Source organism: Cryptococcus neoformans, assembly GCF_000091045.1.
Source record: "Cryptococcus neoformans var. neoformans JEC21 chromosome 3 sequence".
In the NCBI taxonomy this organism is placed as follows: domain Eukaryota; kingdom Fungi; phylum Basidiomycota; class Tremellomycetes; order Tremellales; family Cryptococcaceae; genus Cryptococcus; species Cryptococcus deneoformans.
The window spans coordinates 635-10,133 of record NC_006685.1 but is presented as its reverse complement, the minus strand read 5'-3'; the positions used below and the strand labels follow the sequence as shown (position 1 = coordinate 10,133).

Genomic DNA, 9,499 nt, shown 5'->3' with positions numbered 1-9,499 from the left:
TACGCACAGTAATACGTAGTATTACGTAGGGCTTGAAGCAGCCAATTGGGCGCTCGGAGCAAAAGTTGTATACGTAATGAATATCGCCACCAGGCACTCCGATAGATCGACGGTCGCTGTATTTTTTGGTCTCGCTCCGCCTCTCGATGACTTCAATATCATCTTGTCATTTCTCATTCTTTCTTCGATTTATAAAGATACTTTTTAATTTTGGTGTCGTCTTCAACGCTGAATGTCCATACATTCCATATCAGACACATATTATACCGGCCCGATCAATTCGACACTCCGCGGATTCTCCAATGTCGTTCGGCTTTTCGGGACCGGTAAAGCTGCGCACTCGGACGGGAAAGATGTCGACGAAGAGAATAGTGATGACGCGGACATTGATGAAGAAGGGTTATTGTGGGATGCTCAGGTTAGTCAGGTACTTTTGTCTCGGATTCGGGGAACCAAAATCGAACGCCAGCGCTAGCTGACATCACTGCCTTTCAGACTGCACTCATCGCAAATGAACCAGAGATAGCGACAAGACTCTACGTTCAAGCAGCTTTACCACCTTATTGTTCACCTTCAGCATGTCTTGCGCTCGGCAACCTACTTATCAGAAGTTCAGTGTATATGGAATCACCATCAGCTCCAATATCTTCATCCAACGAGTTGACATCAGGAAGATCTGGAACTTCTTTGTGGAGCAAGCTCTTCGGCACAATTTCTACTCCTCAATCTCCTTCATCAGCACATTCATCTTCACCCACAAGGAAGCGTATTGACCTTGTCGCATGCGGCTGGCAGATGCCAAAAGTTGGGAAAAGAGCAGTCCGTGATGTTGAAGGGATGGGCGTCGCTGGAGCCTGGTTTGTTCTAGGATTGGGATGGGTTGTTCGAGTGGAGATGGAGCGTGAAAAGCGATTGCGAGGAAAAGTGGTTATAAAGCCTTCGAAGGAGACATTTGAAGATAGTGAAGAAGAAGCCATCTTCACAAAGAAAAAGGGAAAAGGGAATGGGAGGCTCCACTCGTCAACTATTTACATCGCGCCTCCTCAACGTGCCGATGACCCCTTTCCAATTGTAGCTGGGAACCCAAAAACAGCGCTTAGCGAATCGACCAAAACTGAAGAATCTTCGCTGATTGGGACTCCGGCTATGGGCGACGTAGAGTCGCTCGAGGACGAAGATGAAAGTGAAATGGAGAGCCTCAGTATCATGGTATATCTTTTGGTCCTACTTCGTTTGAAATGTGTTAACTTTTTGTAGTATGATCTACTTAGTCCACTTCTCCATCTGTACCGATACGGCCATATTCAATCCCAAGATCCCGTTGCGCTTCCTCCCGTATCCTTGCAGCAGCTTCCTCCAGCATTGCGGCCGAAGAATGAGGCGGATAAAGGAAGGAATGTCTGGTGGTTAGGCAGGGTGGTAGCGCAGCAGTTAATCAAATTGGACATATTGAAAGCTGCGAAAGGTAAGGGACAAAAAGAACAATTGAGGAAAGCTGTTGGTGTGTCAGTAAACTATATCGTAAGTGATAATTCATTTCCATATAAGATGGAAACTGACTAAAGCAGATTGCGACAACATCCCCTGACCTCCAAGCTGAGATGTATTTCCGCTCTATTGCGTCTACCCCCTCAATAGGACTTGAATATGCCGACGACCTGGTCACCAATGCGAAGAAGCGTTTGCAGATCATCACCAGTACACCTCGAGATGAGAAAATGCTGCGATTTTTCCCATTCCCTTCCATGCTTGACAAAGCTTCGCCGCCCAACCCACAGAAAACGTCCATATCGTCTCCAAGGTCGATTTTGACTCCTCCGAAAGTGATGGTACAATCTGCAAAGTCGACTGTCAGTCTTGCAGCCTTGGCAGGGGAAGAAGAGGTAGCGAGTCTGGTGGCGCCTGGTCCCAAGAAGTTGGGGGCATTGGATACATTAAAAAGGGTTCATGAGAAGGCGGTGATGCAAGATGAAGAGGTTGGCCGAGAAGAGGTTCATGATGAACCAGGAGTCAGCTATTCAGAAGTGCGACCAACCATTCGTCGAGTTTCAACTTCCCCTCATCTCCAAACCCACCTTCATCCTCCTCCCTCTTCATCGCGCACTCGTCGCCGACTCCCGTTTGAACTCCCTTCCTCAGAACCCATTGCCCCTGTCGATCCCGTCCTTGCCGCCGCAGAGATGTCTAGCGCCTTGACAAAACACGTAGTATGCAATGTTTGTGGGATGAAGGGTGTTAATTTTCCGGAATGTAGAAAATGTGGACTGAGGTTTTGTTCCAGGGAGTGTAGAGTTGGCGAAGATAGGGCGGGTAATGGGAAGAGGTGAGTTCTTTCTTGATTCGCTAAGTAACTGATGCTGACTATTGGTAGACATATCTGTGGGTTATCGGAATCTAGGAGAAACCATGGGGGGTTGAGCCATGGGATAGAATATGGTGTAGTGGGTGATGTTCATTAACCTGCTTTACTGGAGGGAAGAATGTTGCGACATACAGCGTTGACATACAGCGTGCAAGGTTTTAAGGAATATAATTGTATTGTCATAAGGTTACTTTCAAAACAAGTGAAGAGCTGTTGCTTGCATAGATATCATATATTCAACATATGGGGTAGCCAAAATAGAAGGTTGTTTAATTAGCATGTATAAATGATCAGCGTATCAATAGTACGGACGGGGCTCTTGATATTCGAGTAAGAAATTGTTGCTCGACGCTTCGTCGAATAATCCAAGGTAGATTCACCACCTTTCCCAAACAGAAGAGATTTACAGGTTCACCAGGTTTAACGACCATGAGCTCCTGAAAAATGCCATATGAGACAAAGAGAGATCGTGATGAAGAATGATTAGTCGATCAAACGTTTCTCCCCTGTACCAAACGCTTCCACCAAGGACCCGCACCCGTCCATCCCCAATCGGCTGAGGTGGGGCCAAATGCTCGGGTTGTTGGTGTAATCGATGAAGGCCAGGGCACTATCGAAGTCCAAGGACAGGAGGACTTGTTTCATGGTCCCTGAAGAAGAGAGATTGAGAAACCAGCGGGACATGTCCTGTGTCGACGGCGGATTAGTCAGTAAATGAAAGTGAGTATCATGAGAGGAAAGAAACAAAAGGCGTACAATATCACAATCCATAAATGTTTCTTCTCCAGACGCGCTGGCGTACAAAATGATAGAGGTGGAGTCATGTGGATCGTAGCCGACTGATTTAAGGAGGAATGATTGGCAGTGGGAGAATAGGGCAGAAGATGCATGTGGAGTTGGTTCAGAGCGTGTCAACTGATAAGAGTCTGGTACGGCAGAGAGAGAGAAGAAAAAGGAAAGGGACAGAACGAGATAATCGTCTGACAAATCCGATCATGCATGACCTTGGACATCCTTTCTGTTCCTTACGGGCAGGTCTTTAAATAGGTCTAATAGGTTTCGAGTTCTTTCACATCAAATCGGCTTCTCAAGCAAGACGTGGATTCCTTGCTCGATTGCTCAGATAGTGGATGCACATGGGCTGAGGCAATAGTGTAGATAACAACGGCGTCAATGTTGGGCAAGGAGAAAATCGAGTCCAAGGTGAAGCAGTTATTTGGCAGCGACGGGGGAAGGATCTGCGACCGTGGTGAATTCTGCTTGAATGAGGAGCCTGTGAAACTTTTAGGTCGGAGAGCTGTTGGTCTGTAAGAGTATAATTATAAAAGTGTTAAGAAGTACACTAGCAATCATCAGGTAGGGCAGGTTTTTATGGGTAACGACGGAGTCTGACCCGTCTGACCATACATATGTTGTGTCGCAACCAGTAAAAGTTCAATTACATAATTAAGTTATCGATGTCCCGATCCAACCTCCTCCAGAATCGGAGAATCGAGATCCGGAGCCCCCAAACCGTTGCACGGTGATGTTCGGGATCTGAGGAAGAAGACGACTGTACCTTGACCGTGCGAACAAAGATATATATATCTTCCCATTCAAACTTTTAACTGTATCACTTCCCGTGCAACATATTATTTTTATACATCAATCCAAGTTAAACGCGTACATGCACAATGGCATCATTCACTCTCAGTTGGGGTATCATCTCCACCGGCGGCATCGCCACCACCTTTGCTCATGATCTTCTCGTCGACCCGGCCTCCCGCAACACCAAGGACGTCAAACACAGGATTGCTGCTGTCGGCTCCCGCTCCCTCCAGTCTGCTCAGTCATTCATTAACAAGCTCAAGGAAAGCTCCGAGGGGAAATCATGGGCTTGGGGAGTGAAGAATGGGGTTCTCGACGGTGTCAAGGCGAGGGGTACTTACGAAGAAGTGTATAACGATCCTGTACGTAACCTTGGCTCATCTTAAGTGTTACGATAAGGCGTATTGACGTACTTACTCTCACAAATAGGATGTCACAGCCGTCTACGTAGGCACCCCGCATGTTTTTCACCACCGTAACGCAAAAGATGCTCTTTTGGCTGGTAAACATGTCCTCCTCGAAAAGCCTGCTTGTCTCGAAGTTGAAGAGTTGGACGAGTTGATCAAGATTGCAAAGGAGAAAAATCTTTTCTTTATGGAGTGAGCAAAGTTGTATCCTTCTCCCTTTGTTTTCCCTCATCTTTTCCTTCGTAAGCATGTGCGCTGATAAGCAGCGATGCAGAGCCGTGTGGACCCGATTCCAGCCCATCGCCTATGCTGTTGAAGAAGTGATCAAGTCCGGTATTCTCGGTAAACCCAGACGTTTTTCTGCCGATTTCTCCATGGACTGGAACTTGGACGGTATGCTCCCTTTCCCCGTCTAACAATCCATGAGCATACTGACTTGACACTATTTCAGCCTCACCCGACTCTAGCCGAATGGTCAACCCTGCTCTTGGCGGTGGTTCACTCCTTGACATGTCCGCCTATCCATCTGTCTGGGCCATGCTCCTCGTCCACCGCAACCCTTTCAACACCGATAAGGACCCCAAGGTGCTCTTCACCAATCAAACGATTTATCCTCGCTCTGGAGTGGACATCAATTCGAGGTGGTTGGTAGAGTGGAAGGGGCTTTGTCAAGGAATGTTGATGACCGATTTGGATAATGCGGGACAGAAGGATTCGACCGCGGTTTTGCAATGTGAGGAAGGGGATTTGGTTGTTGCCTGTATGTTCACTCTCTCCGACCCTCATTTCTCTCCCCTTCCCTCGCGCTAACTTATCCTTCCCTCTCCCTCTTTCTTCCTATGTAGACCCCCCTTACAAACCCGAGACATTCTACATCCACCCCCGCCCTTCCCGCTTCCCCGGTACTATCACCTCCTCAACCACTCATCACCACCCTCTCCACGATGGGAACAATGGGATGTCATACGAAGCAGATGAGGTTGCGAGGTGTATCAGGGATGGGAAGATTGAGAGTGAGAGGATGCCATGGGAGGAGAGCAGGGTGGTGCAGGGGTGGGTTGATAAGGTGAGGAAGGAAGGGCCGACCGAGACTGCCAAGTTGGTGGGGACTGCTGGGCAATAGAGTAGGAAGCGGCAAGTGACAAGTGACGAAGGTCCTGGTGAGATAGATCAAAAGTAGAAGGCGAAAACGAATATGCAGACATCAATATTTACGGCCCCTTCATCTAAGCTGTATATATGTTGTGACTTCCAGCTTTCAAATCATTGATTGCTTCTGCTTGATGAATCGATTAACAAAGAATGGCTTGTAACGTGTCTCAGAAACAAGTCTGACTACTTGTAACTTGAATCCATTTTTTTTCTACCTTCTCCTGCGCCTAATCACCACTTACAATGAGGCAAGCAAGACGTGCAGAGACAAGAAGAAGATAAACGAAGAAAGGAAGATACCTACGAAATAATAATGTGGTTGGGCAAAAACAATAACAAGTTAAGTATCACCTTGACTACTTGTCGCCGCTGTCTTTCTATAGTAGTACGTAGCGTAGCATGGAGGCGATATGCATGACTGCTGCTATACATTTGATTAAGCTCTGATGTGAGGCCATATCCATGCGAGACCACAATTTGGAACACGCCTTCTCTGACTCTTCCGTTTGTCTCTGTACCCACAGAATTCAGTATCTATCGTGGCGAATACGGCAGCGGCGACTGTTCCTGTGGGTTGACCTGCTTGCCATTACACATCTTTGTAATCATACTCTACTCTTGGAGTCGTCTTGGACATATGATTGTACGACATACAAGTAACATCTCTACAAGATGACGTCTATCTCAACTTCCAATATGTACAACGGAAACCATATATACAACAGAAACAAATATATACAACAAAAACCAATATATACAACAGAAACCGCTATCCCCTCCTCTCCGTCCACCCACTCAACAGCCGAAGCTGTCCCTTCATCCCCGCGCCAGCAAGACGTCCATCTCCTCCCTTGTTACCAACTTCACCCGTACCCCCAGCATTGCGAGGCGGTCCCTATAGGCCGCCAACGTAAGCTCCCCCGTTTCCGGGTCGATGTCCTCGAGATCGAGATCAAGAGGGGTGGACTTGTGAACTTTTGGGAGGGGATCGGTGGACAAATCACAATGGACGAGAGTTCTGCCATTGGAGTCCAATGACAGATCCGGGAAAAGAACATCCTCCGACGACGTGGTGGAGTTAACTCCGGGAGAGGAGGGAGCCACAGAAGTACTGGTATCTACAATAAATTCGTAAGCGTAACTTCAGGCTGTAACATAAGATTACAAGGTGCTCACGCGGATTGGAGATGAGGGAGGCAATAATGGATGATTTCATGTCTAACATATTTCCAGGAGTGGATAGCTTCTGGAGGCCTCTCAAGAACTCTTGTCGTGTCGTAGGCGTTCGAATGTCGGCAGCCTCAGCGCGATGAGTAGAGGGGCCTCCGGCGCCATCTCGAACAGGGTCTCTGCCGTCATCCCTAGACTCAGAACCTTCATATCCGCCGACATCTCGAGAGTCGGAGCCTTCATGTCCTCGGCCAGAACCAGAGCCTCCGTCATGTAAGTTATCGCCCCCAGGACCAGAGCCTCCGCCACGAGAGTTATCGCCTCCGGAGCCAGAGTTTCCCCCTTGTGAACCATCGTTCCTAGGATCATTGTTGCGATTATCCTTCCCAGGTGGCTTGCGGTCCCCTGACTTGTCCTCTTGGTCCCCTGGTTTGTCCTCTTCACCTTTCTCTTCATCATACAAATCCGCCAATGTGCGCTTGTTCCTCTTGGTCGAACGAAGACTGTGTCGCCTGCGCCCAACTTCTAATCCTTTCAATCTCATGTCGGTGGCTGAATGAGCGGTCGCATCAACAGGAACATGATGAGCAAAAGGGAGGGGCAGGTCGTTGAGGAAGCGTTGCGTTGGAAGTGCCGCTGCATGAGCGAGGAACAAGAGGATGGTCGCATCGAGGTGATACCTTGTCTCTTTATTCAAAGTGGCGTTGGCACGGTCGCTGATCAGACAATTGGGAGGCGACGACCAAAAGTCTTGCAGCTCTGCAAGTTCTTCGACTGAGTAACCATCCCGCGGATATCCAAAATGTCGCCCGGCGTTCTCCAAGAACTCTTTGCTTGCCTCCAGGGCAAGCACGGGACTGTCTGAGGCCGAGTCTTGATAGAGATACACAATTCTATAGAAATATTCGTTGACTATGGAGAGGCCGAAGATGCAGCGTGAAATGGCGTAGCCCAAGATGACATACCACATGGTTTGAAACACGCCTTCCTGGCAGAGGTAACTAAGAGCTTTCTCGTCGGTTTGACTTTTAGCCTCGCCGGTAAGTAGAGCCGCTAAGTTCATCCACTTCAGTTCGATGACTGCGTAAAGCATCCGTTTCCGGCCCGATGGAGAGCTAGGATCGTTGACGCTGCCGATGAGAGAGGCGTCCGGAGTAGTGGCAACATCCTTTTTTGATTTGGAGGTGCCTTGCGATTGAGAGGGCTATGTTGAATGCGTAATAAGCATTGTGTCACCTTTTGCACAAGCCATGACTCACGGCTCCCAGAATTTTCCCCGTCCGCCGTCTGTACATATCCACCAGATCTAGCTTGGCCCACTCTTTGTCATATCTGTCGTAGAAGACCGTTTTCAAATTTGCTTGATGTGAGAACTCTGTAGCCATCGCCATGTAGTTGCAGTTCTCTTGAATGAAGCGATCAAGATAGCGACGAAAAATTCTGTCGTCGAACGTCTGCTCGTCACCGATCATCCCGTCCCTGTACTCATTGGCCCAGGGTTGGCCCAGGTAGTCGACTTGGCACGCCTTATCGTAGGAGCGGATAGTAAGGTATTCGGAGACCTCATAAGGTTCGCTGAGGTCGAAGGGGATGAGAGAGAGAGGATATGGTCGGTCTTTGTTTTTAGGGTGGCCGCCGTATGCAATGGGATCGTCACGAGGGAATTTTGAATGTTGGGGGAGTGTTTGATGTGATGAGGGGAACGAAGATAAAGGTGAGTCGGAAGCAGAGGCGGGGGATAGGGTTAAAGAGGATACATCAAAAGCTTTCTAGTTTATTGATTTCGTGTCTAAGTTTCGTGTTTACTGATTTTCTATTTTTAGTTTTATTTTTATTTCGATTTTCCTCCTTTCTTCAGTCTCTTCTTTACCCTCTTCTTTCTCCTCACTTCTCCTCACATAGCGAACGTCCTTGCCCTTGCCCTCACTAGCTCCAAACTCATCTTTTTCATCATCCCTTCGAACGCCATGTGACCCATCTCCCTCCTCCACTTCCTCATCTCGTCCGCCGTCTCTCTGCTCATCAAACCGCCTGTCGACATTACCACCGCCTTGAACACTCCTGCGTGGGTTGCCGGCGCCTTCTTGGTTGCAATTTCGCTGACTTTGTCGAGCCAGGAAAGGCAGCGATTGAGAACATGCGTGGCGACTGGAGTAGAGGGCAGTTTTGCGCTAAGCGTGCTTCTAGCATCCCGATCATTGAGGCAGTATACTTTGAGGTCGTAGTCAGTCGCATGGAGCCCGCACCTGCCTCGTACCCGTAAGTCATTGCGCCTCTGCCCTTCGAGAGTTCTCGGCTCCAGCGAAACCACCGCCCCCTCGACGCTCTGCAGCCCACGGTGGATGATTCTGTTGATTGAGTCGTGGCGGCGTTGAGCCCAGGAGTTTCTGGAGCGGCAAAGTTCGTCGTGGCCGAGGGGAGAGTCGGAACCACAGAAGGAGCAGATGGCAATTGAAGATCCGACCAGTGTTCGATCATGGAGGCCGGTTGCGACCTCTTGGTTGGATAGACGAAGTGGCTGGAAGTAGGGAATCACGTTGAGCCAACGCTTGCCGATCTTGGATGCATTTTCTATGAGTCTCTTGCGTGCAGGGTCATTCAGGCCTTCGAGGATGGTTGTTTGCTGATGCTCCCACATGGAGGAGCAGAGTTCGCGTTGGCTTGGTGTAGGAGCTTCGTCTGGGAGGTCGAGGCCGAAGATGTTGGCCAGATGCTTGTCTGCTTGCGCTGCTGCCGCTTTGTAAGCTAGGGGAGCTACATCGGTGAATGAGAGGAGACCTAGACCGCCGAAACGGGCTGGGAGATGGCTCAGCTTCTTTCC

General features: G+C 48.8%; 3 protein-coding genes across 3 annotated transcripts; 2 read left to right on the top strand and 1 right to left on the bottom strand.

The window, feature by feature from the left end:
* The first annotated feature begins 172 nt into the window (after positions 1 to 172).
* On the top strand, positions 173 to 2,657 carry CNC00030 (expressed protein). The gene is made up of 5 exons (XM_024656640.1): positions 173 to 418; positions 496 to 1,209; positions 1,258 to 1,521; positions 1,569 to 2,323; positions 2,372 to 2,657. Exons 1-5 carry the CDS (start codon positions 233 to 235, stop codon positions 2,457 to 2,459), a joined length of 2,007 nt encoding a protein of 668 aa, XP_024512334.1. The 5' UTR covers positions 173 to 232; the 3' UTR covers positions 2,460 to 2,657.
* Positions 2,658 to 3,942: 1,285 nt separating this feature from the next.
* Positions 3,943 to 5,610, top strand: CNC00020 (conserved hypothetical protein). Its single transcript, XM_569351.2, has 5 exons — positions 3,943 to 4,311; positions 4,379 to 4,548; positions 4,631 to 4,749; positions 4,808 to 5,116; positions 5,202 to 5,610. Exons 1-5 carry the CDS (start codon positions 4,036 to 4,038, stop codon positions 5,477 to 5,479), a joined length of 1,152 nt encoding a protein of 383 aa, XP_569351.1. The 5' UTR covers positions 3,943 to 4,035; the 3' UTR covers positions 5,480 to 5,610.
* A 651-nt stretch (positions 5,611 to 6,261) lies between these two features.
* Positions 6,262 to 8,319, bottom strand: CNC00010 (hypothetical protein). Its single transcript, XM_569349.2, has 3 exons — positions 7,938 to 8,319; positions 6,685 to 7,882; positions 6,262 to 6,626 (listed from the first exon to the last, which is right to left on the bottom strand). The coding sequence occupies exons 1-3, from the start codon at positions 8,148 to 8,150 to the stop codon at positions 6,325 to 6,327; spliced, it is 1,713 nt and encodes a 570-aa protein (XP_569349.1). The 5' UTR covers positions 8,151 to 8,319; the 3' UTR covers positions 6,262 to 6,324.
* Between the last annotated feature and the right edge of the window lie 1,180 nt (positions 8,320 to 9,499).

What these genes read in the sequence shown, in the direction of transcription:
- CNC00030 (XM_024656640.1), top strand. Translation starts at nt 233, where the DNA reads ATGTCCATACATTCCATATCAGACACATATTATACCGGCCCGATCAAT. An exon ending in TGGAGAGCCTCAGTATCATG is followed by an intron (nt 1,210 to 1,257) that starts GTATATCTTTTG and finishes AACTTTTTGTAG; the next exon opens with TATGATCTACTTAGTCCACT. An exon ending in AGGGCGGGTAATGGGAAGAG is followed by an intron (nt 2,324 to 2,371) that starts GTGAGTTCTTTC and finishes GACTATTGGTAG; the next exon opens with ACATATCTGTGGGTTATCGG.
- CNC00020 (XM_569351.2), top strand. Translation starts at nt 4,036, where the DNA reads ATGGCATCATTCACTCTCAGTTGGGGTATCATCTCCACCGGCGGCATC. An exon ending in AAAAATCTTTTCTTTATGGA is followed by an intron (nt 4,549 to 4,630) that starts GTGAGCAAAGTT and finishes GCAGCGATGCAG; the next exon opens with AGCCGTGTGGACCCGATTCC. An exon ending in CATGGACTGGAACTTGGACG is followed by an intron (nt 4,750 to 4,807) that starts GTATGCTCCCTT and finishes ACACTATTTCAG; the next exon opens with CCTCACCCGACTCTAGCCGA.
- CNC00010 (XM_569349.2), bottom strand. Translation starts at nt 8,150, where the DNA reads ATGATCGGTGACGAGCAGACGTTCGACGACAGAATTTTTCGTCGCTAT. An exon ending in CGGGGAAAATTCTGGGAGCC is followed by an intron (nt 7,883 to 7,937) that starts GTGAGTCATGGC and finishes CATTCAACATAG; the next exon opens with CCCTCTCAATCGCAAGGCAC. An exon ending in CTCCCTCATCTCCAATCCGC is followed by an intron (nt 6,627 to 6,684) that starts GTGAGCACCTTG and finishes AATTTATTGTAG; the next exon opens with ATACCAGTACTTCTGTGGCT.